The following is a 27,577-nucleotide window of genomic DNA, read 5'->3' as shown; positions in this document are numbered from 1 at the left end:
TCCCAAATCCTCTAGTGGTTTAATGATTTCACTTTGTTGTGGAAGATTAGCAGAGTATCTTTAAAGAAAATTGGCAAATACACAGGAAGACCAGTTGGCTCTCAGAGGTGAGGTGGTCAGCCCATCTGTTTCTGATTTCTACACACATCAGGACACTTGTATTAACAAATTCCCTGCTGTTGCAGGAAACTAGGACATTAGCAATATCCTTGATACTGCAAGGATATTTATGGTAGGAGCCTATTTATGTCGTTAGGAGCTTTATATTTTTTTAAGGGTGCTGGAATATTTTATGTGATTTGTAGCATTTGTGTAGCTCAGGTGGAGCCAGAGTTGATGTTTTAGCAGCAACTTCTGGACTTAATATCTACAGCTTAATTTCCAGAGATTGTGTCTAGGTAATCCTTTCCAGCCAAATATATTTCTAAAGAGGATAGATTTTTCTAAAGAAACTAAAACTCCTCAGAATCTCGTAAGGTTTGGTTCGAGAGTAAGAATCATTAAGTTATATAGTCATTTTCCTTATAAAGCTGCTGCAGTTCATCAAATTTGAATTCCTTAAGTGCTGGTAGTGTCCAATTTCTTCACTTCTCCTTCTCCCTCTACCCCTCCTCTTCACACACACACCCCACTCCAAAAAAGGAAAAAGAAAATGCTTCTGAAAAATTGTGTGTTCTGGCTCTGGATAGAAATCACTGCAGTCCCATTTCTTCTTTCTCATGAAGTGCATTTCAATACTTTTTAGAATATAAGCTTTTAAGAATCATGAACTTTTATTATTTGAGGGGCACATGTAATACTTTGGGAAGTGGCATTTCTGACACTATGTAGAGAACTGAATAAGTGGAAATAGGAAAAAAATGCTTGACTTTCTCAGAAGCATTTTCAAAAACATTTATGAAGAGCAGACAGCAGTACTATGCTTATGTTAAGTCATTTTTTTGTAATTCAATGTTTCCCAGATATGATTCAGATAGAGGATTTTTAAACTATTTTTTTCCTTCATTATTTGATTCACTTGAGTGCCCATGAGCATAAATATCCACACAAGATTGCATAAGTAAGAGGCTCTGTGGCAATAGACAGACATGATAGAACTAGGCAACTGTGACAAGCTGAATGGAAAAATTCAGGCTGGGACATGAAAATAACAGGATAGGACTCAGACTAGTGTTATAAAAGCTCAGTGTGGCAGTCTGTGGAAGAGCTTAAAAGGGAAAAAAATTCTATTAATGAAAGGAAATAAAGGATTTGTGTGTGTGTGCACGCACATTCACCTCCATGCTGAAAAAAAATCATTAGGGAGGAAGAGTTCTATGCAAAATACTTCTTTTGACTCCTTGCTGTTATGTGTAAGGCAACTGCAAACATCAGAAGTAACATATAGTACACTTTTGAAAGTAGTATTTCACAGCTGAGTTATGGATACCGCATGCAAAAAAAAAGACTGTGAGTCACCATGCTTTATGCTACTTGATTTAAAAAACCGAAAGCTTGAATTTTGGGTTGCATGCAATTTATATCTGCTGCTGTGCTGAAGACTCACTGACATACACAACATGAAATATGACCTCTGTTGAACACTTGGGTAAAATTGGAAAGCAACTGAGGAAAAAATACGAATATTGATACTTGGTTGTGTCTTCATGAGTGAAGAATGTGGCACAATGAGGGGGGGGGACCTCTGTTTTTTGATGCTGAGGACCTGGGCTCCACACTGTCCACTTGTCAGGAGGTTTACTTTGAACTGACTCTGTTCTGGACTGTGGCCTGAATGTCCATTAGCAGTTCAAGTGAATCTGGTATGCTTCTGAGCATATTCTCTTGGTTTAGTTTTATCTGAAAGGAATGCAGATTGTGAGCTCCAAGATCTATTCATGATGTGAACCAAAGCATGTTAAATTGGGGCAGTCAGGAGATACACTTCAAAAGCATGCTCCTTATCTGAACAAAAAAGCTAATGTGGATGTGCCCTTGCAAACTTTGCATCTGAACCTAGTCCAGATTTTGCATAAAGCCTATCAAATGCTGGGTTCACAAAAATGGTAGCATTCCCCCATGACTTCGGGCAATATTGCTGTCTTGTGTTTGGAGAGAAGAAACTTTCTATGAAGAGACTTTGCTTGTCGTTTGTTCCTCAGCTTTGTCAGTAAGACTGTGTTGATAGCTGTTTAAAGGAAACATTTACAGCCGTTGGATCCCCTGATGCACAGTATTAGCCCCATCTGTTGCAGGTGCACAGCTCTTTTTCAGAGCTCATCGCTGTCACACAGCAGCAGAGGTCACATGTTTGTTTACTAAGGATAACATGAGGCCAATGCGACTGGTACAGTCATACAGAACTAGGTTGAAGTTGTCCATACGTGTGGCCAGAATGATACAGGTTACGTTTATCTTAAGGAATGGCTATTTTTGATGAAACCTTGTATGAGCAATTAAATTGTTATTTTCATCACCAGTTCTCTACCCACATTTGACACTCTTTCCTTTCCCTTCTCAGATTTGATTGTGAAGGTTACAAGAAGATTGTTCTAGGAGGGATTGGGTTGGAATACTTGTGTAATCTCAAACATAAAGCTGTATTTCCTGACTAGCCATTTCTTTGTGTTTCTAGCAAGTGAGATTGTTTTTGTTTCACTGTCCCAGTCCAAAGCTAGACTGAAAATGCACGTTCTAGGAACTGTGTCATACTGCAAGTGGCAGAGACTATGAATTTGCTATCTGCATCCCTGTCCAATCTGTTTCCTTCTTGAGGGAAGAATAGCCAGGTTTTTGAGTCTTGACCACTTAGAAGTTGTGGGATGATTTTTGCATTCAGGAACCATATTGTTCCTGAACCCTGTTGTCTGGTTTCAAAAGCTAATGGAACACGTTGTGCAGACCTATGTCTGCCCAGCTGACCTGCACAGTTAGATCTGGTTAGACTAATGCTTTAAGGATTGACTTAGGTTTCTCTTACAGCCACAGTGAAATACAGTGTAAACTGGATGGTAGGATACTTTAGAACAGCACTACTTCATTGAATATAGGTTTATAGTTTTTGTTTTAACCGATAATAGTTAACCAAAGAACAGCCACAGAATCAAAAACATTGTGCCCCACGACCATATTGAGATAGTCTTTGCACACTAGCCACACAGTGGTACAGAAAATATTCATACATATTGCAAAGGGTCTTTGATTTTCATGTTATATTTTCTTTTCTCTGGAGAATAAAAGAGGTTTTTCAATGGAAAAGAATTACAGATAGATTGCTACAAAGAACTTCTGATATCGAATATCAGAACAACTAAAGGAACAAACAGAAGGTTCATGACACTATTTAGTCTTGTGATGCAAGCACTAAATTAGTAAAATTAAATACCAGTTGGTCTTCACATACTAAACTTGTAAACATATGCCCAAACTTTTTATTTAGGTTTATAGTTGGAATTTTCTTTTTTTTGCTAACAATCCTGTGCTTTAAATGTTTGAGACACTTCTGTAGAAGTTTCTGTAAAGATAAAGTGGCTTTTCTTTGTCTCCAAACTGGAAAGTAACCTCATAGAAATTAAAATAAATCCAATCTGTGAAGCATCTCACCAGCAAATGTCAGTCTGTTTTGTCCATCTTCTCAAATGTCTAAAGAGAGAAATATGAACAGAAGCAAACACTGCAGTTTCATGATTACTTTAACCCAATTCTGCATATCCCCAGCCTGGCTAAGCATTCTTATATGCCTTGATCTGGCACTAACGGTTGATGCAGCCATGCAGTGAACCAGATCAATTCCTTGAGCTGGCTGAAAACTAGTCTTGTCTTTTGGAGGGATAGGCTTCTGCCAGATCAATTTTCTAATTTGGCTTGCTGTGTGAGTTTTAATGTTAGCATGAGGGAGGGGCCCAGAACATATTTCTGGAGGTGGTAGGGAAATCAGTTCCACTCCTCTCAGGAGCAGCTGGCATGCTGTGTTGGCTTCAACTGATTGTAAAACTTTAAAGTATAAAATATTAATCTGTGAGCTTTGAGTATTGTGAGATACAGTGCATGCCTGTAACTTAGAGTTATCATCCTGAATATTTTAGTATTTCTTGCACATGAATCATTCTGATTTAAAATAATGTAAACATTTGACAATACAAAGCATTTAATTATTTCAAAAAAATCCCAAGGCCAGTTCTCAAACTCAGTTATACCTAACTAGCAATGGACTGTTAATGCAAAAGCCCTAAAAGATGTAAATAAACCAAGAAAATGAAATCATGGAACTAATATAGGAAAGAATGATGTCTGTTCTGTTCTGTTGAAGTTCCCAGCCAATTTTTGCACTCATAACTGGATGCTAGTTATAAAAATGATTTATTTATTTAGGTAGATAGTTAGTTGGTTGCCTTTACAGACTTGAATCTGAACGTTTTAATAATTTGCTTGCATTTATTCAGATTCATAATGTTCTGTTAATAGAATAATTGGATATCTGTGAAACAAAGCATACTTTGCCATTCTGATATTCTTTTTAACTAAAGCTAAACCACTGGAGTTGAGGTTATTTTATGATGAAGTGCTTTGAAAAAAAAAATAAACAGCACATAAATATGCCAGTGATGATTTATAGCAAACATGGCTAGGAAATATAATTATTAGTAATCAAGAAAACAAACAGAACTGTAGTAAATATTTTGACACCACAGTGAATACCTGTAAGAACTACCTGGTTTATATATATTAGCAAGTATATTTCATATCATGTAGATTTCCACCTTTGTGGAAATCTCTTGGGCTTTCTCTTTGTTGGAAGGAGAGAATATGCTTGAACAGAATGCATGCATGTTGGTGGCAGATGTTATCCAGGGCTCAGTTCTTGTCTCAGAATTAAGCTTCCCATATTCATATCATTCAGATGGAAGCCTAAAGAAAACTGAACGTATTCTTAGCCAAGGATCAAGAGTGCACAACTATGCCAGCTGTAACTCCAGTAGAACCTTCTGCATTAAGCCGTTGGATGTTCTAATAAATAAGTGCTAGCAATGTTACTCAAGTTGACTTTTCAACAGCACTAAAAAAGAATGATTTTCTTGGGTGGAGTAATAAGACAACGCATCCTGAAATGCTAGGAAGCCTTTATAGTACTGAAAGATCGATTGTAATGCTTACCATATACAGTGCTGCTATCTAGGTCAGGTAGTTGTATTAGCAATAAAACTCCACAGAATTATTTTGCCCCGTCTTTACAGATTCTATTGCTCTGTGCTTTGTCAGAAAGATTGCTAAAAGTAAACTATTCCTTTCAGCTTCCTATCCTAATACACACCTACAAAGATTTAAAAAATGTTCAAGAATGTATAGTTTTTCTTTTCTGAGGTTATTTTTTGCCTTAAATTTTGCCTAGATGTCTACAATAAATACACGTACCGTTTTTCCCTTTCCAATTTTGGATGTTACCAGAAGTATTATTCACCTTTTCATCCTTGGGCAAGTAGTTTCAGGTAGAGATCCTAAATACGCTATTATAGCTTCTGAATCCTGAATAGCACACGTTGGTACATTTTTTCTGATTTTTATTTTCGGCAATTCTGGTCCTGAGGAGAGTCCGGAAGCCTGGTGGCATGACAAATATTGGGATCAATGGAAGCTGGGTCTTGAACAGATTTTTCTTGCTGAGAAATGTCATGAATGAGTAGTTTATAGTGAATCAAAAGCTAACTTTGAAAAAACCACTTGCAGTTGATGCTGGTGGTCATGAAATATAATAGTGCTGCTGTGGAGCTAGCTGTTTATCATGAAATTGTTATTAAAATGTAAGGTCTATGCTAAACTTGAAAGAATTCAACAAGATTCAGGCAAGATCAGTATAAAAGCTAGTGGTAACAAAAACCAGCGGAATATGTATTAACAGATCGATTGTTCATTGACCAAGTTGCTTTTTTGGTAATGTTCTGTGTGTTAGTTAAGATTTAGGAGAGTGGGAGCAATTTGTAATAGCAAGAAGGCACTTTGCCGTATGAATGGCGTGTAGCTCTTCGCACGATTGTACTAATGCTGATACAATGATTTGATGAAATATGCCTGAGGTTGTTTTTAATTGCCTTTTGTTTAAGCCAATAGCAGGATGTAAAAGTATTTGTCCAAATATCAGTATACGCCAGAGGGTAAAATACTGCTACTCTTAATAACATGCACAGTAGGCCAAAGCTTGGTGAAGAACACTGAATCTGACTTACCAGTGTTTTTTTTCCTCATCCCTGCAGTGGCCTAGATTTGTTGGCAGCTCTTGAACTGCTCCCAGAAAAAATAATAATGGTAATAAAGTAAATATTTAAACAGAACTTGAGGCTGTGTAAAGTCATCCACTGTTAATTGAACAATGAAGGATGAATATATGTTTTCCTGTCACAATAAAAACAGTGTATCAATGGCAAAACTATTCTTTCTGCTCTGCAAAGTCCATGTGCAGCAAGACACGTGCTCTGTGGAAGCACTTAGATAGTATCTTTTCAGAGATATAGTTTAGGTGGTCAATAAAAACACTTAATAATTTTTTTTTCTATTTGATTTGGACTTACATGGTGTAAGTGCCTGAACAAACTTGGAAAATTCAAAATATATTCAAAAAATATTAAGAATCAAAAACTCAAATGTTTGCCTGAACATGCATACACTACTTTGATCTGGGAATCAGATTGAGAATCTCATTTCTTTTCTATTTTCTTCCTTCCTTGTGTATGTTTTTGAAATTTCCAAAGTTTACTGACATGAGGCAAATTAGAAACTCTGCCAGAGAATTTTTTTTCAATCTTTTTAATCACTTTGATGTTCAGTTAAAGAAATGAAGCATGATATGTGGAAGAAACTGTAAAAAGCTTAAAATACTTCTGAGAAAACTTTTTTTTTTTTTTTGGTTTGGAGTTTTACATCCCTACTTTATTCATATCCTCATTGTTCAAGTTGTTTATATTAAACAGGATTCCCACCTTGTGATGGAGAGAACCTTGAGCCCATTTGTTCCTACTTAGAGGCAATGGGAATAAATTAGCATGTGCCTATTGCTCCATGCTTGGAGCAATGATCTTTTTTCAAATGGTTTATGATCAAAATCTCAGGTCCCGAAGAAGACTTTTTTTTATCATAGACTATATATAGTGTACTCTGGTAAAGCATATACTTTTACAGAGAACTCTCAAAGTACCAGTTCACTAAGATTTTGGCAGGGGAATATTAAAGTTTTAAATGTCAGTAATGTAGAAGTTGCTGTATGCTAGTAGTACAGCACTTTCAGATGTGTTTGTATCGCTCTCTACAAGGTGGATAACAGATGGATGGCACCTCAGACTAAAAACAAGTATTTATTTATATGCTGTGTAGTATTTAGCACAGTGCTGAAGAGTACAGAAACCATAACATTGAAAAAGGTCTTTAAACTTCACATTTGTAAAATAGTTTAGTGCTGCGAGAATTTGCTGTCACTTGTTCAACAAGCAATTTGAACAACTTCTTAAACAAAGAAAGTATTCTGTAGGAAAAAACAGGTTTTTATGTACTATTCCTATGTCTGACTAAATAGCTTTTTTATATCTGTAAAAATTCATATGGAAATAAAACATTAAAAAGATTTGACATGAGGCTAGAATAGGTGAGGAGATGATTGACAATGTTTTTTAAATGTTTAGTTTTTGAGGTTAGTGTATTTCAGAGCTTTTAAATGGAGCTTAAAAAATTGCCCATGAAGTTGTTTGATTCTCAGGCTAGGGGAACACACAGGTCACTCTGAAACACAGCAGTTGAGAGGACTTCTTGTGGAAACCTCACTGAAGGAAATGAGAATTTTCTCTTTACACTGGAGACTCACTACTGGACTGAACCCAGGCTGAACATCAGTTTTTGATCAAGCAAAAAAAAAAAAAAAAAAAAAAAGAAAAAAAAAAAGAAGAAAAAAAAAAAGAAAATTTTGGTGTTTTTACACCAAAGTAGAAGAAGAACCTTTTTTTTTCTTCTCCCTTGTTGTCTAGGTTTGAAGAAAAAGGTTTGCGTACTGGCATTCTCATCAATTTACCTTTCCTCACCACACTTGCTCTGCATGGAAAGAAGTGATTACTCCTTGGAAATAAAGGAAAAAGCAATTGCTTTCTCCCATTGTTTAAAAGTGTGATGAAAGGAGTTACTGACTTTAACCCTCAGTTCTGATGTACGCTAGACCAATGGTGAGCAGCAAATACAGTCAAGAGAAAACAGTTACTGCTTTTTAGGCCTCCACAAACATCTCAACAGTGGGCAATGGAGAAAACCAACAGAGAAAATTGCAAAGAACAGTATTGGTGTTGCCAGGAACTTTACAGGTAGTGACTCCCTCCGTTTAGCTTAATGTACTTCAGGTATTTCAACAGTTGGACAAGTTGAGAGTTTTGCAGTAATTTGACATTTTATAAAGTGTGCAGTTTTAATAAACTTTGCTTTTAAATGTTAAAAAATGACATAAGTTATAATCATCTTTTACTTATAACATGAGCAAAAGTTGAGAGGTTTCAATAAAGAACCTATTTTTCTCAAAAGAAGAAAATGTTTTTAAAGGAACCAGGAACCTTGGCCTCTTTAACAGTTATATATAGAGTAGAGAGAAAGCTGATTGTTCTTTTTCATGGAAGCATTTTTAAACTGTTGTTTAAAATACATATTAAAGATTACAGTTTTGCTGATATTAATGGAAAGGAACTGAGGTTTGCACAAGAGTGAACTTTTATCTTGTTAGAAGAGATGTAAGATTTCTAACTGAAACTTGGTTTGTTTTAGAGACCCCCACCTGTCATACTATGGTAAAGTCTTTCTCATTTTTTCCTCAGGTGTTCCTCTGTGAACACCTTATGTATGGCATTCTTTACAAATTTTCTGGGGTAGATAATGCCCTGGTAACTAGTAACCAGAATTGTTTGTATCACTATAGGAAAAAAAAACTGTGTTGGAATCAAGTATGTGCCGCTTTCAGCCTAGATTTCCCCATCTGGTAGCAACATTTCAGTTGGAAACAGCTCAGATGAACAGGAGAGACGCTGTCATTAGAAGTCAAACTGCACCATGGTAGGGAGCTGTTCAGCTCTCTAAACTGATATTAGTTGATTCCTGCTAAGCATCTTTTTTTCCCCATGCCAACATTTTCAATTACAGAGTTTTTAACTGTGAGCTGAAAGTTTAAAACCAATGCTGCTGTCTCTCAGGACAGTGGTAGGAAGACATCTATGTAGCTGATGCTTTGAAGAATTTTCAGAGCCACTCCATTCCTAAATTAGGCCTTTTTTCACTCTGAAATGCATGTTGCAGTTTTAAAACTAGACTGAAATAAGAATGCAAGGTGTTTTTAAATAGCCAGTCCTTTGAAAATTCGTGTATCAAAGCTGTCTACTCTCTGTTATAAATAGCAGATGCAGACAGTAACCCATAACAACAAACATGAACTGAAGTATGATGGACTATATAAAATCATAAGGAATTGGTACTGGCCTTTGAAAACAAGAAGAGCTGCCTCACAAAATCATGAAAATTCTCCTTTAGCTCATTAGCAGAAGTAGTTGGACTTGGTCTCTGTTTCAGATCTTAAGCCTGTAGAAAGTGAGGCTATTCCGAAATAAAAAATACTGCAAATGTAATATTCCATTTAAAGGAGATGTGTGATATCCTACATATGAAGACATCTGTATGTGTTGTATCAGTGATTTTTATATAAGTATGTATAGATAAAAATTGCTGATAAAGAAATTGACACTGATTTAACTTCATTCAAAATACACTGAGATACATGATCCCTGATGCCTCGTAAAGCTAGGTACTAGAAGTTACTGATGCTGGCAGCTTGATGGATGCAAGGCTGCTACAGCTATGTCTCTCCAGGTTCAGCCACTAGCAAGACAGAGCCCATATTCCTGAGAGAGCAAGGGGGATGCACACATGCACACCCACAGCTGGCCGCATAGATGGACGTAAATAGACTATAGTGCCTTATCAGCACCCGCATAAACACACAGCACTCACACAAATCCAAACGACGTGGGCTGCACCATCCTGCTCTTCCTCTCCAGCTGATCAGAACTAGAGTCTGCCAGTGGCATACGTGCGTGTATATACTCAATATAGATCGCTCCAGTAGCTGGCCCTAGACAGTCTGTCCGCTAGCTGGCCTGAGATCCCCCTGGTGTTTTCAGTTCCTGGTACCTGAACGTATGAGCTCCAGAGGCTTGCAGCCCTACTCCAGTTGCTGGTCCTCAGATTTCTTCTACTCACTGGCTAGTCCAGCTGGAAGGAAGTTCACTAGCCTTCATACATACTCTCTCAAAATAGAGAGTGAAGCCACACAGAAGGTGATTAGACTTAGGATGTAATGGTAGTTAGGACAGACTGCAGCGATCAAGCTCAGGCAAGCGTACAGACCAGCTAGCTATTTATACTCGACTGGTCCATTTTATCACCTTTTTCCTCTGCTATCCTGCACTTATTCCTCCCTTTCCCACATTTGGTCCCTCCCTTAAGCATTCCATAATAAGTTTCACCCATTTGCACAGTCCCCTTCAAACATCCCGTAATAAGATTCACACAGGCCAAAAATGTTCTTTCGCCTGTGTCTTGTAATGAGCCCCTGTTGCCAGTAACACCTCGGGAGCCAGTTACCCCACTGATCTGCAAGGCATTCTGTGACAGCTTCTTTGGTTGACTCATCTTGGTGGGTTTCGACTGGGACACTGAGTGTCTGCAGTGCTCAGCTGCCTCCGACAGAACTTTTAAATGACTGGTTAAATAAGTCTGTGGGAGTTAACTCTCCAAGTTAAAAGATGTTTCAGGCCACAAGGTTTAATAACGTATATTCCAGCCTGTAAGGAAACAAACCCTTGCCCAAATTCTGCACTCTCAATAAGGAATAGCATATTTACTTGACCACTGAACTGGAATAACAATCAACAAGATAATGTGATTACAGTAAATAAGTAGCTACACAGTTTATACCAGATTGCTAATGTAAACCTCCATTAGAGATATTACATTCCTCTGATGGGAAAATTAAATGGAAATACTGAAAATCTTTTATAGAATTGTGTGGTACTGTATTTTTTCTATGATGATATTCTGACTTGCATGAACAGTTCCTAACTGAAGGATTTATTTTTTAAATAGAAGAGCAGGTGGGAGTCAGGCACAATGAAATTTCCTGCTTCACTAGCTAACCCTATGCAGATTAATGATTCACTTCAGCTTTATCTGAATAATATTAGTGTAGCAAATTATCCGGTACAGTAAGATGCACTTTTCTATGTCTTATGAGGCATTCATAAAATACACTGCTGTAACTTATGGAAGTGTTCCTCAAAGTGTGTGTTTTGCAGACTTCACTGCTGAGACAATTACCAACGAAAATGAGACCCAAGACTCATTTTGTTTCTCATCTTGAGCTTCATATTGTCTATAATTTGGGAAAGACTGAAAGGACTGTTTAGAGTGTTTCCCTCCCACTCCCTTAATTATGCTGTGGTCACATGAGCAGAGTAAGTGGAAAAAGCAGCAGCTGTACTTTGGCAGCTGTGTTAATGGGTTGTCACATGCCACTAAGCAGTTTGGTATTGCTCCATGTTCACTTTCATATCAGCAAACTGATTTTCCAGGTTGCATTCTGGTGGACTTGTAGAAAACCAGATGCGCTCTAAGATTGTACAGCTATCGCCTCATTTGACGTGTCAGCTTATTGATGCTATTTAAAAAATAAACCAGACGTGTTCCATGAATCACCCTGCGGGAATACAGGCTCAGTGTTGCAACTTTGCTCCAGGACCCAGAGTAGGTTCACTTTTGTTTTTTGACTGTGAAATAAACACAGTAACAGTGGAACAGAAATGCAGCAGAGCTCAGTGATGCCTTAAACTTTATTAGTATTAGGATGCTTGTGCAGCTAAGCTCTAGCTGGTAGCATTACAGTAACCAGAATACCATTGGCTAAGCAAGTCCGCAGTAAAGGAAGATTACGCTTGTCCCTGGAGAAAGGTGGTTCTTCAATCAGGTGGAAAAGGGAAGAATCAGTGTTGCTTCCATAACATAGACTTGCTCTGAGAGCCATAAATCAGTGGCCATAAATTTTAGTCTCCTTTTTTCTGCGTTAGTTGTTACTGTTAGCTTGTTCAGAAAGCACATTAAAGTGAAGAACGCATTGCGTTTCTTGTGTGTATCATGGCGCTATAATGAGCCAGTTGTAACTCGTGTAGCTCTGACTGCTCCAAACTAGGGCAACTGCTTTTCTTAAAATCCATAGTAAAGTATTGTAGAACTCCACAAGTTCTACATGTCCCACAAAGAAAAGGTATTTCTAAGAAACATGGATTAACTCCCTCTACTTAGCTCAGGCCAGTCAGTGAGAAAAATCAAGAATAATATCAAAAAGGGCATGTATTTGAAGTCTCTGCTAGCTCATCTTCTCTTAACAGGCGTTAGCAGCCTACCAGCACTGAAGAATCTGGTCTGTAGTTCCAGTTCCATATCTCTGCCCATAGAAGAGTGTCTTTATAAAGACAGTCTTTCTGCTGCACTGATGGTGAATGGAGACACGAAGGAGAAAATGGATTGTTTTGCAGCTCAGTGGGATGTAGGTAGCTTGGCACCGTTGCAGAAACCACTTCAGCAACTCTCCAGTGAGCGGCTAAGACAGCAGCAGTGTTCTGGATCAGGCTGGTAACTGTCACTGATTAGTATCTAAAAAGAAACCTTTATGTGCACTATTTTATTTAACAAGCTTTTTTCCTAGTCAAGTTTAGATTAAGAAGAAAGATTTCCACCTCTCTGTGACCTGCAATGTGCTGTTTCCTTTCCACTGCTTTATATATATATATATATATATATATATATATATATATATAAAACTTTGCTGCAGTTTTCCTCTATGAAATATGCTAAAAATAATCAAAGCCAAAGGTATATAATAAATTACGGTCAAACAGTACACTATCCCGGAAGGTAAGAACCAGACTTCAAACAAATCTGGAGCAGAATTGCAGGAAATGTTATTAAAATAGGGCTCTAATTTGAAAAGTAATTTTAGAAACTTGCACTCTCCTCCTCAGCCTAGGATTTCAAAGCAAGCAGACAAAAAAAAAAAAAAAAAAAAAAAAAAAAAGAAAGGACTTCCTGTTGTTTATACCTCTTGGCCAAACAGAGCCAACACATCTCAGATGTTTGCAGAGCTAAATGTTTTTGGCTAAAGTCAGTACTTAACACTGAATCTCCTGTGAGGTTTTGCAAATTTTATGGCTTCCACAAAGGAGACAATAGATGCACACCTAAGACTGGATATATTGTCAGCTAGGACCTAAACCAGAGATCTTCCGCTGTGGAAGTCCTAACAATGAATTTAACCTAGTTATTTAAAGAATGCTGTTATAATGAGGACTTGGAGTAAAAGATTAAAAAAAAATCTTTTAGAAAAATGCTGCAATCTCTGTTCAGAGTGGCTTGAGCTGAAAAAGTTTATGTGATTTGCCTAGACAATGCTGATATATTTTTTACTTTTTTATAATTTTAATTTTTTTATAAATAAAAATTGCTGCAATGGATTGTTTACTCATGCAAAGAGCAATATAAAAAATAACCTTATAGAAAAAAAGAATATGTTAGTTCCTTAAAATATAGCTGTTACCTATTTTCCTTAGGAAATAATAAATGATTAAGCACTCCAGCTATTTTGTTTGATTTCAAAAAGCTTAATCTTTCTGGAGAGAGGGTATTTAAATGTAGTGGGTTTTTTCTGTTTATTGTAAATAACATTTGTTGCCATGTGTCAAATTGTGGCTGCAGTTGAATCCATCTCTAAATGAGACTAGATAAGAGAAGAAAAGACATTCATGAATAGGACAAATGATTGTGTGAGTACTACTGGAACAAAGGAATGAAACAGATTTCTCCTTGTCCCTGAACTTTTCTGTTATGTTATTGAAGAATAATGTCAATAATCTGAGATAATTTTCCACAAATGCACAGTTTCACAGAGATTTTTCAGGTTGAAATAAATACAGCCTCACCAATTTCTTATTCCCATTGAAAAAGCTTTTTCTTTCAGTAACTGACTAATGTAGCATCTTCTTTCACCTACATTACTAATTGCCTAAGTATTCATCAGATTTTCTGTGGACTAAGTTTGAATCATGCAGCTTCTTTACAGTGACTATTCACCATCCAATTTAGAAAACATTAGGTTAAATGCATTAAATCAGCGCTATTTTCTCCATGATGCCCTCTGGCATCCTTATGTGCAGACTCACAGCACTGCATTTTAGAAACAATAATTTGCTATACGCTCTGCTTTGCTAATGGAAATAGGTGTTTCCTTCGTAGCTTCAGTTTTACCCCTGTAGCACCTAGATGTTGCTGTGTGCGAGAAGGATACTGCATCACTAACGTATGTCATTCTGCGGTTGCAAAGCAAGGTTTGTGGCTTGCGTTCCTGGAGCCTGCGGTACAGGCTGGAGACATCAATTGAGACGGCAGGTGAAATGGGCCATAATGAGCACTGGTTACGTGCTTCCATTCTGGGTATAGTCATATGAGATGTATCTGTGTCCTATAAAGTTTATTTATGGCCACTGTGCAGAGCCCTGTGATTTCACCACGAGTGTTTTATAGAATGATGTGATTACCTTTCAGTGACTTCAACCTATGCTTTTTCTTAAGAGCAATAAAGTTGTGACAGAGTTTGGCAACTGGTAAACATTACAGAAAGTATGTGTATATAAGTACACATGTAGAAACATAACTGTTTGTACAAATTGAAAATACTTGAAAGAAAATTTGACAAACATTTGGCTGAAGCCATAGCGTAACAATTATCTAGTAAGTTATGTGGAATTCAGAGTGCTTTTTAATTCTATTTGCAAATATCAGGTGTCTTAATGCAGCTTAGCTTTTTTAGAAATGTTAATGCAGTGACTTTATTTTTATAGTTAAAGAGTTTCGATGGAATTTGAGGCTATACTGCATTTCTAGGGAAAAATTTTCAAACAAGACCTTATCATAGTTACTTTTTTTAATTTGGTAGGTAATAGGAAAATGGAATGAATTTATAATTACATATTCACATATATTTTAACAATTTGGATATTTTACAGATTTTTCAGATAGCATATGTTATTGTGAAAGCAGCTAACTCACCTCGACCTGGGAACTGGATATTAGAGCGTTCACTTGATGGTGTGGACTATCAGCCGTGGCAGTATTATGCTATCACAGACAGTGAGTGCCTGACACGCTACAATATTCATCCTCGTCCTGGAACTCCATCCTATATAAAAGATGATGAAGTTATATGCACGTCTTACTATTCCAAGATCCACCCTCTGGAGAACGGAGAGGTAAGATCAAAAGTTATTCTGTACCCGGGAACCCTGCAGAAAAAAAGCATTATGGTGAATTGACAAATACCCCCTGAGTAGACAGTGAATGTTGCAGTATGCTTGAGAAACGGGGAGGTAGTCTGGTTGCTGTTGTAGAAAATAATCATACATGGTCCTATTTAAATGAGTAAGATGAAAACTCTAACAAGCTTATTCTACAGAGTAAACCAGGACGTAAAAAAGTTACTAGGTGGAATTAAGCACTAGTACTTTTAGACACTTTAGAAAGTTGAAATATGATCCAGCCTCACTTGTCAGCAAAAAATACTGGGAAAAATCATGGATCTAGTGAAGTCATTAGAAGATTTTTTGTCACATTTTCAGTCTGTGTGTATCAGTTGGGATGTTAAATGGTAATGATTTTACTCAGTGAGTTTAATTTATGGCATATATATGTATATGTACACACACATGTATGTACATACATATATGTTTACTTATTTAACAACTTCTAATTGACCCTCTGCCACTGCACACAGCTGTTCGTTCTTTCCCTGTTAGAGGCCCCCGCTCTTTCACTGTGAGCCCAGCCACGTGAATCACGGGTCAGTCATTTGGGTTCACTGGAAGCATAGAAAAGATGTGGTGGAAGTGAGAATGAGAAACAGCGGTTGACAGAGCTGTGCTTTGGCGGCGCTTACAAGGCAGAAGTTTAGATGCAGGCATGTTCTGTGCAAGATGCATCATTTAAGCCGACATAAACAACTAGGTATTGATCGGAGAAATGACTTTAATAGAGACAGAACATTTTGGTAAGAAAAGCCTAAAGTTTAATTTGTATAGTCACTGGAGGAGTGTGATGCCACATAAATTAATAAGCTTACATTTTTTACAGTATTCTTTTCACAGGTAAAACACTAGTCTCATCTGTCTGGCTAGTGACAAGCTGCATTATAAAATACACAGCAGCCAGGTTAATCCTTTTCTGTGTTCCATCAAACACGTAATGTGAAATACAATGCAATTCATACCAATGTCAGATTTACTTGCAGTTGCACTGTAGGAGTTATCTGACTGGCTCCCAGGCTTTCAGTGGAACTACATCTGCATATCATTTACTTTTGTTCCAGGGTAGAACTTTTGTTCTATGTACCAGACATTACATGGAAAATTTTCTAAGACAGACAGAGTTATGAAATGTTCTTAAATATCTTTGCTTGAAAAACCTCGAGCAGTTTAGGCCACATCATTCTGGTGTGCTCAGGAAACCTGATCAAGTGCAGACGTGTAGGTCTACGGACCAGTCCCAAAGCCAAATCTATGTCTGCAGTAGCATTTTAAATTAAAACCTGGTGTCTTAGAAAAAGCAGAATAGTTTATTTTCATCTATGCTTTCAATTAACATTTTAATCAGTGACTTGACTGATAAGAGTATTTCTAGAAATATAGGTTCAGTCTGTATTCAAGCAAAAATAGAATTTAAGGTTTTAATAATATGAGTATTTGCAGCAGAAATAGCTTTTAAAAATGTTTTCTTGGCCAATCACAGAATTAAACAAACAAACAAACAAAACAGCAAACAAAACCAGGTAGGTTATCTTCAGGTTGGTCTAACCAACACAAGCTCAAGTTTCTCTCAATCAGGTGCAAGTAAACAATCCATAGACCAGGAATTATTTGCATAAAATGGTTCTATTGGATATTTTCATGAAATAGTCAGAAAGTGCATAGTAGCAGCTTGTGAACCGTGGAAAAAAAATGAGCAATTCTCTATCTGAAATAAGGAAATTTCTCTCAAAAATATAGACATAAATGCAGAAAGATTGTTAAAATTTCAATTTCCAAGCTAAGATCAGTGATAACTAAAAATTATAAGGCTAGGATATCTTTTATATCACCCTGCAAAGGCAGACTTTTAGCATATATGCTTCTGATACGTCATCACTTAATTTAAAAGTTAAAATTTTCCAAAATACTATTTCAATATGAAAAAGCAAGTTCTACTATTTCAGTGTCCCCAAGCCAGGAACAGAGTACCTCTTTCAATTATATTAATGAATTACTCATTAACTTGAACTTAATTGATGTTTCTTGCTTTAACAGTAATTTGTTTGGCCCTAAGAGGGAAAGAGTTATTTATAAAAAGTGAAATAACTGGCAAGACATGGCTGCTATTTTGGGGAAAAGAAGAAAGACCATTTTGTGACATTTTTGTCTTTAGTTGAACACCATATCTGGATGGTATTTTTTCTTTATTTCCTCAGATCATCATTAGTTTGAGAAATAAAAATTAGTGTGTTACCATAGTGATTTTTGCTTCATTTCCCTAACATAGAAGCTTCTGATGTTTGCATCTAATTTGTACTTTTCTTTGTGAAATCTCTTCTTCTTCTGCTAGACTACAATTTGTGTCACAGCTTGTATATCTTGATGGCTGGGTGGATGTAAGATTCTGGACATGAACTTTTAATATTATATTTTTTTTCTGTGAGCTATTTAACTTTGGTTAGTCATTTCTTGTTTGAACAAGCGTGTGTAATTTATATATTTTGATGCATAGAATTTTGCTTTCTGTTTATCATAGATGTCAAAACTGGACTATATGAAGACTAGAGGTGCTCCAATTGCTTGCTGTAACACATTAGAAAATTTATGTCTTTCCATACCAAATGAAGTGTTCTATCAGAGCTGAAGTTCCTTCAAATAAGGAAGTTACACTTAGGAAAAAAGCGTTCTTTAATAATACGTTGATGTTTAAGTACTTAGTATAGGTTAGATCAAAAATAATTGTTTTATCATTTTTTTCTCATATAAGCAATTCTTTATGCAATCAGTCATTGAAACTCAAATCCAGTGAAGACAATTGGAGACAGGTTTAACTAAAGCCCTGGGTTTTATTGAGAAGCCAGGAAGAAAAAAAATCTCATCTTCTGGGAAACGTTGATTTTGTCCAAAGTGAGGCTTTCTGAAAGTATCAAAACCAAGAGAAGGATGTGAATTTATTTTTTTTCTGAAAGTATCAAAACCAAGCAAAGGATGTGAATTTAATTCCCTCTTCGGTAAATCTTAATTAGAATAGCAGCTGACTGCGTAGTCCATATTAGTGTGATCACATGTAAGAATTCTGATAGAAAGGTGTTTTTCAAATTATAATGATTCTTGATGCAGTTACATAAACTTGCAAGGAGGAGGAATCTCTCCCTCTTTGTGGGTAGAGTATATTGTCATGCTATTGCATTTCATTTTTCATGGCAGAATAAAACTGAGGTGCATATTAGCTGTATCAGAATGCTGTGAACACCAGTCCCCGGTAATTGCTGCAATACTAGTTGGGTATCATGAGGAGAAATCCATAAATGTATGTCTGCCGTAAATTGTAACCAATTAAGAAAGCCATATTCAACCTAACCGGGCAATGAGGAGGTGAAATTTCAGGATTCAGTGTTGCTTTTACTGAATGAGAGAAACAAAAATTCTGACTCTCTTCTGTGAAACACTTTTCCTGCATTAATATTCAGATGTTTAGAATGATCTACCTTGATTTTAAAGATCTAAAAATTGTAAGGCTTTAGCTCTATAGTTGAAGGAAAGTCATATGATTGTAGAAAAGAAAATGTGACCTAATTGCAGTATACCAATTCTATCAAGTTTCTAAAATGATTGTCTAGACACTACAGATCAAACACAGATCATTGCTTGTTATTTTCAGCCATTGGCATTTGGGAAACAACTGATATAAAGATCAGATAGTAAATTATCTACTATTAGGCAGATAATATATTTCCATGTCTGATACTTAGAGTTTTTTGAAATAGTTTGGCCCAAATGTACCTTTTAAATGACTCGTCAGTGTTAAAGCTCTGGGTCATTTACTTCAACAGTGTCAACCTACTTTCAGCATTGGTTTTACTGTGTAAGCTTAACCAAAGTAGGGGGGAAAAAAGTTATACCCACAGAGCATATACAGTGTTCATGTAGTGTTGACTCTTACTAAATAAAGCAGCGCATGGAAAAGGATTTAAAAATAACCCTTAGATATCAGAGCTGTATTTTTTATCCAACTTTTCTCAGCTTGTTGGATTTCCTCATCCTAATGTGTTTTGCCTGGCTAGTATTTCCAATGAATCCATCTTCCAAGTACTTCTCCAGCCTTATCTCAGACCCATCTAAGGTTCTTTCATTCAAAACATCCTTTGGCAAGAACTACCATTTGCCTAGTACCCACTGTACAAAGAACTGTCGCATTTTGCTTCTTTTTAGCCTGGCTCTCACTGGTTTCATCTGATGGTCTCCAATTCTTGTACTGGAACACCTGGTGTACAGTCAATCAGTAACCACACTCTTCCTGCCATTTATGATTTTATAGACTTCTGTCATGTATTTATTTAAGTAATCTCTTTTCCAGGCTGAAAAGTTCTAACCTGTCCTGATGGGGTTTTTTGGAAGACATTCCACTCTTTTCATCATCTTGTCCTCTCTGAATTTTTCCCAGTATGAATATGTTCATTTTCAGATGAGGGGACAGTGTTCAAGATGGGGGTGAAACATGGATTTATAGAGTATTATGTTCTCTACTTTGTGATTTCCTAATAACTTGCATTTGACTTGCTTTCTTATTGACTGTTGCAGAGCATTTTTGCTCACCAAAGTCCAATACTTTCTGTAGGAAAAAATAATGTTTGTCACTTAAAAATATGAAATTCTTTTTATAATAGCCTGCCACTAAATTCTATATCACTTGTGCCTTCCTGGCTTCCTTTGCATCTTTAGATGTTAAAATTCTCATATTGTTTGCATCCTTATCTTCATATTGTTTGCATCCTCATCTTTGCATCCTTATTTACTTTACCTCTTTAAGCTGTCTTTTTACCAGATCATGTGCACTCCATCTCTATTTGTTTAAAATCTTTTTTTTTTTTTTTTTTTTTTAATTTTCTTCGTCCTATAATTCTTTGGCAATTACAGTTTTCTCACCTTGCCTACAATTCTTAAAAAACTAAGATGCCAAAGCCAGGAATGCAGTGCAGATAGTTGGTTGGATGGGCAGCTATGAGCATACTGTGCTGGCTGAATGGACTGTGTCATGCCTCCCATGTCTGTATAAATATCATTGGCATCATTTAACAACTGGAGTGATGCCAAGTATTGAATTGAACAGTGAACTACTGAACTATTTCTTCTGAAAGCATATAGCACTCATGTAGTATTGTGCAGGCCTTTATCAGATTTTTTTTTTTTTTTTTTTTTTAAGATTTCCACAGTGTAGAACCTTAACCTTATTCTGTCTAGCGATTCCACCTGTAGGAAGGTTGTATCTTTTGTTATAGGAAAGGCAGTACTAACTCTTCTTATCAAATTTCCCAAATGGATATTTCAAACATAGATTCCTGGGCAAGAGAGAATACTAAATGGTTGATACAGTCCAGTTTAACTCAGTTCTGTTTTTTTTAACTGTAACTAGTGGTAGATGAAAATTACTTGGGGAATGTTGTCAGAAATATCATAATATTAAAACATCATACTTACAAAGGATTTCTGAGATGACTGTCAGTCAGTGAAACTGCATAGTTTTATTTCCATGTTCACAAAGGCAAGTGTTAAAGACCAAAGGACTTTGGCGAGAGCTTTCTGTCCGAATGGGACAGGTTTTCTGAGTCTTCATGCTTCTCTTTTTAACAGCAAGAATGTTCTTCCTCTCTGCTATAGGGCATTAGCCAGCACTAAGGCTAAAGTGGGGAACTGACAAGAAGGCAGCTGTAGTGGGAGTTAAGAAACCTGATCTCACCTTCCTTTTCCACACATGAGTTTTCCTGTCACTATTATTATAGTGGTGGGAATGATATTGTAATGAAGATGATGCAGCTCTGTTGATCCTTTAAACTCTTAACCTCTTGCTTCTCCTGTGATGGTAGCAATGTAAGTGTGAGGTCAAAAAGATAATTTACAATTTCTATGGCAATAAAGGCTAATCTGTCTGAGCACATTCATCAACCTTTATTTTCTTCAGTCAAGTGGAAGTTCAAAGCATGGATGAAACATGCAAAGAAAATGCTTAAATAAACAGAAACAAGTACATTGATATTACCATTTTTTTTTATTTGTTCACTTGCCATACAGCTCAAATGCCTGTACTTTGTTCCTTCTTGAAGCCCTCTTTGTGCTGCAGGTCTCACTCTAAAAACTTTTTTTCCCCTACAATTTGCTCCTCCTCTGTGCTAGTGTCAGACCAGTGTTGAACTCTGCTACTTCCCAGTGTTATCCTGTTAGTTCTTTTCTCTTCATACCTTATTGCTTGTCCTGTTCACTATAGTCTGATTGACTTGCAGGGAAGAAAGAGAAGAAAGAGAGACTTACAAATGAACTGTAAATCCAATTCAACCTACAGCTAAATTTAATCTTTTTTCACTAGGAGTTTGAGATTGTCAATACTAAGAGAACAGAGAGTCAGAATTTTCCAGAGTACTGAAATATATCCATTTTAAGAGCAACCTGAAAATTTTCTGAGGCAACTTTTTTCCTAAAAACAGGTGACATAGATACTACAGGATTCTGCAAACATTTTGCATAGGAGTTTATGTACTGCGGTAATTATACTGCCTTTATAATTCCTATGTTTAATTTGACCCTCTCAGCACCTAACCTGCATTCAGCATCTTGTCTTAACGGTGGATTCGTATTCTAGAGTCTGAACTGTCCGTTTGCCTTGAGTTACTGTGGTAGTTTTTGTTTTCAGTAACATGAGATTTAGAAAGGGAACCTGTACAGTGAAAAATAATGTCAGTAATATCTCTCTCCATGCAGTCAGCCACATTCTCCCAAGGCATTTTTCGTGAGCATGCTAGATTTCCATATATTTGATGTACGCATCTCTACATTTTCTTAGATTATTTATAAGATAGAGCGCATGTTGTCTTGCACCAGTATTTTGTTGATATGCTGTCATTGCAACAAATGGATGATAGAAAAACTAGGTAACAATCTATTCTTAATGGGTGAAACTGTTCAGAAATTTAAACTGGTTCTACTTCCACATCACAGGTTAGACAAAGGCATTAGACATAAACTAATAATGCAATTTGAGACAGAAATTCCAATGTCTTTGCAAATAACTTTTTTCAGTTTGACATCTGAATAGGGAGAATAACAATGGTTAAAAATGATTCAATTTTTCTTTCAAAACAGTAAGTGGGAAATTTTGAATTTGATCAGCATGAATCGTTCCATGAGATGCAAAATTAAAACATTTTATTGGATCATCTTCACTGAAAAGAACACAAGGACAGTGAAAGCTCATTTAACAGAACTGTGATAGAAGGACATGTGATTGTCCTCCTTTTGACTGAATGGTTACCTGGTACAGGTTTTGTCAGATGTAGTCCTTACATCCAAGATCAAATCCTGCTCCCCAGGCTCTGAGTATGCTATGCAGTCAGGTGTCATAGTTTAATTTTGTATAAATGAAGCTTTTCTGGACTGAAATCCAAGTGTCCCGTCAGCTTAGGATCAATCTCATCCTCTTCCTTTTCTATCTTGTATGTGAATTTGTAGTAATTTGTAGTGTGTATGTGTGGGACAGAGCCAGCAGGATCCTTAGATAAAAGATGCTGATTACTAAAGAAAGAGATCTTCACCCTGAATTCAGTAACCTTTGTATCAGGTCTTTTGTGAAGCCTTTTTGTCTCATTCAGATATGTCAAGTGCTAAAGGCTTAATTCAGTGTTCCACCACTTGAATGATTCACCACTATGTTTAACATGTTAGTTTACATCATACTTTGTTCATATTTGTGCTGGTTTATGTTTTATTCACCTCAAACACAAGCACCCTTTGTGGCTGCAACAGTTTCAGGAAATCTTATGGTCAAGCTATGGGTTTGGAGATCACCGTTTTCATCGTGATTTTTGTATATGATTGGTCTACTGAGATTATTGTGATAATTTCTGCTAGTTAATATTCCATTCTTGAGTGTTTTCAAAGTGCAGCTTAGCCTAAAATGTGATTTGTGTCTTCTGGAAATGATTAGAATACAGCTTTTCTTCAAAAATTTTGGCACTTAAGCTTTCAGCTGGAGTCCAAACATCCAGATTAGAGGAATCATGAAAGAAATAGTTCATAAAGACAGCTAAGACAGATTTGAGCTTTGGACAGAGATTCAGCACTAGTCCATTTTGCTGCTCTTTGGCTTTACTTTTTTTTTATTTATTTGATTGAAGAAAATTAAACTTAAAAGTTTACCTGAGGAGAAAAGTCATTTATAAATGATGCCAAATACCTAGGGTAATTTTATATGTTCTGTGTACACAATGGTATGTTGCCTCATTAATGCAAAATTATTGACTAATGTTTCATGATTTATAGTTCATATATATGTGACAGAAGAAAAATGACAAGCAAATGACATAGATGCTCAATAGCATAGGAAAAATTTTTGAATGTATTTAGTGTGTGATTAAGACATCTTTAATGATTCTATGTACATGATGACAATAGTCTTTGCAATCATTTGTTCAAATATTGTACGACTAATCATGCAAATTAATGATTTGCATTATAGCAAGATTCCATGTTAATATTTACCAAAAAAAAGAAAAAGAAAACTTAGAGTAATATTCTTAAGTGATTATTCATACTGAACTTAGGTTTCTGACATTTAATATTGCAGAAAACTGAGTGGATGTAAAATAGCTAATGTACATTTAAATTATGTGCCAAAGAGGAAACAACTGTTAAAAGCCATTTATAGTAGTAGTAGTATAGTAGTGGTACAGCAATCTACCATTACTCTAAAAACAAGAGAAGGATAGTTTCTGGTGGGCCAGGTTAGAATGAAAAATTTCTTTGGTGTAGTTAGTCATACAGTCCACTCTTCTATCTTGGCATGCCTCTGTCCCTGAGCAGAAACTTCTTCTGTAATTTCCACCACTTTTGGAAAAAAAGAAAAATGATTAATTATATGAATCATGAAACTTAAAAAGTAATAGTTTTAAAGTGACAACATACAAAGCATGTATTGTACAGAACAGTCTTTCAGTTTGAAGTTGAAGAAACAAATTGATTAGATGATTTACCTTTTTTCTTTAGCACTCATCATTTACTGATTGCAATTCTTACTGAAAAGAGATCAGAGATATTCAGCTTTGCATAAATCTGTGCTGGCTTTTCCAAATAATGTGAGGAAGACTCATCATACCTGTAAATGTAGCCTCGCTTTACAGCTGAAATCACTTTTTAGTTAGTGTTGGTAGAGTAGGGGGAGTAGGTACACCTAAGTTTTGGTACTTACCTGTAAGCAAGTAATGATCTAAACTTGCTATTTTTTTGTTGGATTTGGAAGCTGCTTTTTTGGACAGTAGTAGATTTCATTTAGGCAGAGAAACAAGAACTCTGTGTACTTGGTGAGGGTTTTGCTCTTCTTGTGCTTGACTGTGGGAAATGAAGATCCCCAGAGAGTGGGGTTTTTTTCTATTTTTTTTTTAGGGGAGCTGATACTTGAAGCCTCTACCCACACAACTGAAATATATAACAAGTAGGATTGTTTAAATTAAATATTACTTGTAATGACTTTTCACTAAGAAGTAAAACCTGGAATGTTTATTTACTTTGGCTATCTGTTGCGCCCTGTGTCAAATTGTGTGGTCATAGCCAAAGCCGTTCCTGAGAAGAGGAAAATATAACACAAAACACAACTTTCTGAGTTTTTGTTGTTGTTGTTTGATTTTAATTACCAACAGTCATGAATGATTAGTAGGAGGAAGAATAGTGTAATTGTTTTTGTCTGTGTGGCGTGACCTCCTAGGGACAGAAGGACTTGCGGACCTGGTAAAGATGATAAGCAGCTGAGAGTTGCAGAGATGAGAGAGAAAAAGTTGTACAGTTTACAAGATAATTTAAAACTGAGGACTGGGAGAATGCTCATGAGTGCCTGTAGTTCAAGATGAGTAATTCTTTAATAGTCAAATAGTAAAACTCTGTATGGTCAAAAAATGCAAATTTGTTAAAATCTAAGTAGCAAGCATGGAGGAGTATATTTGACCAATAAAAATCCCATTGATGCAGGGACATAGTAAGTCAGCCTGAGGCCAAATGTAGATGTGCTTTAAGGTGTGCACTCAGGAGTTTATGTAGAATGAAAGCAAAACCAAAAAGCATAGTTTACTTGAAATTTTTGGTTTAAATATAGATGATATTGATTTTCCTGGAAAATCGATAGTTGAGACACTGTAATACCAATATAAGTTCTTTGATAGAGATCTAGATTCAAGATCACTCCAGCGGGAGAGTTATACTATATTTTCAAGGAAAGCACAGAGCCAAGTGGGATACATAGACAAGTTGTGTCAGCAAGCAACATTGTATCCATATGAATTTATATTTCATGCCTACATAAGAGCAAACAAGTTAGGACTGCACTACTAAGTAACCAAGATGGTAAAGCTCATTAGGGAGGCTGGAAAGGCAAAAAGGAATACAAAAATAAGCATTATAGTGGAAAACTAAACTAGAGTTAACATCCTGTAGTCTGGCTACCTGTCTTGATGGAGTAGACTGAGTTTTAGGTGCCCTTCATTTTTCTTCCAAGTAGCAGTCTAATCAGAGAACTTACAATAACGAAGCAACTAAAAAATCGTGTGAGAAGAGCAGACGTTAGGCTAGTTTGAAATGATGTTATTTGAGGACTGTTCTGTAAAGTGACTATAATATTCTCAACATTTGACATCCTCCTGAGAAAATTTGCATAAACAGTCAAAATGGTAAAATGATCTCTAAAGACAGAAATATGTTTTTATATGTTTTCTTAAACAATTAGGAGCTTATGCAGGCTACTTATTCAGAAAATCTTTGATGGTCCAAAAACCTAGCAAGGTAAAATATTGTCATATAAAATAATCATTAGAAATCAAAAGACATCATGTAAAAAGTGAAAGTCTCGTCCCAGCAAGGAAAAGAGGAGAAAATATGAACTCTTGCAAATAACCCCTCAAAAAGGGGGGAGGGAGAGAAAGAGAGAAAAAAGAAGGAAACCGAAACACTGCCCTTCCCCACTATGAAAAGGACTGTTTAAAAACAGTGTAAGAAGCTTTTTCAAGCACATCAGCCTAGGAAAGCTTGTCAGTTCTGTAGGACTGATAGACAACTGAGTAACACCATAATTGGTGAATTCTTTGTATCTGAGCTCCACACAGATGAATCTAAAGAGGTAGCCCCAGTAGAGTTTTACTTTGTTTCAAAAAATGTTGGAGGAATTCTCTGAAGTAAGAACAGGTTGGAAAACAAGTACTAAAGTCAGCAATACCTAGTTACCAAGTCTAGGCAGTTTTTGCTTAAAGGTACTGAAGGCATTCAATGAATTAATAAATTATTATTGTGGTCAGTCTTACTTTACCTCTATAGCAGAGAAATGATAAGTGTCAAAGATAAAAATAATTCTTAAGTGTTCCAGAGATAAAATGGGAAACTGCAGAATTACAAATCTCATTTCTATGCTAGAGAAACTAATGGAAACAAAAAGAAAAAGCAAACACATAAGAGAAGTAAATCACAAATCATTTGAAGTTCTTAAAATGAATCAACAAGTAAGTGGTAAGAATGATCTTGTCAATACAGTCTAATTAGATTTCCAAAATCCAAGACTAGTGAGGAGTCCAGTGACCTTTGACAAGATCATTTATCAAAAATTTAAAGAAACCAGGATGTCCAGAGAGAGGAGAGAGTAATCATTTAAAAGATGGGAAATAAAGGATAGGAATGAATATTCACCTGGAGAAAGGTAACCACTGGAGTCAGTCTATTCATAAATAATCTGAAAGTGATTAATCAGGTGACAAGGGATTCTGATATATCATCATCAGAATAATTACATTTTAAGTTGACTGCAGAGAGTTGTTGCAGGATCTGGATGACTCTGTGATTAATATGAAAGAAAATACAATGTTGATAAATGCTAAGTGGTGAGTATATAAGAAAATAAATGACTGTATTTGCATGTACACAGTGAGAGGTTCTAAATTAGTTACTGCCAGTTGGAAAAGGGATCTTGTGTGGAATATTCTCTGAAAATCAATTCAATGCTCAATTGCATTCAAAAGTCCAAATAGAACATTGTATGTATTTATGTATGATAGATGCAGATACAGATATAGCTATGAAAAAATCCCCTGTGTAAATCAGAAAATCTTGCTACAGCATTGTATACATCCTATTCTGTCTGTGCCCATTTTATGAATACTGTAGGTGACTCCCTTCTCCCCTACTCT

The 27,577-nt window shown here is 36.1% G+C and overlaps 1 protein-coding gene across 5 annotated transcripts in view; it reads left to right on the top strand.

Moving 5' to 3' along the window:
• Window positions 1-27,577, top strand: part of LAMA2 (laminin subunit alpha 2) — a 377,777-nt gene that overhangs the window by 103,265 nt on the left and 246,935 nt on the right. For all 5 annotated transcript variants that reach the window (XM_062572565.1, XM_062572567.1, XM_062572564.1 and 2 more), the window contains exon 4: window positions 15,099-15,341. In XM_062572565.1, coding sequence (XP_062428549.1) covers window positions 15,099-15,341 — 243 coding nt within the window. The remainder of the gene's footprint in view (window positions 1-15,098; window positions 15,342-27,577) is intronic.

The sequence above is a fragment of the Rhea pennata genome, chromosome 3, assembly GCF_028389875.1.
Source record: "Rhea pennata isolate bPtePen1 chromosome 3, bPtePen1.pri, whole genome shotgun sequence".
In the NCBI taxonomy this organism is placed as follows: domain Eukaryota; kingdom Metazoa; phylum Chordata; class Aves; order Rheiformes; family Rheidae; genus Rhea; species Rhea pennata.
This window is presented reverse-complemented; position numbering and strand designations above follow the sequence as displayed.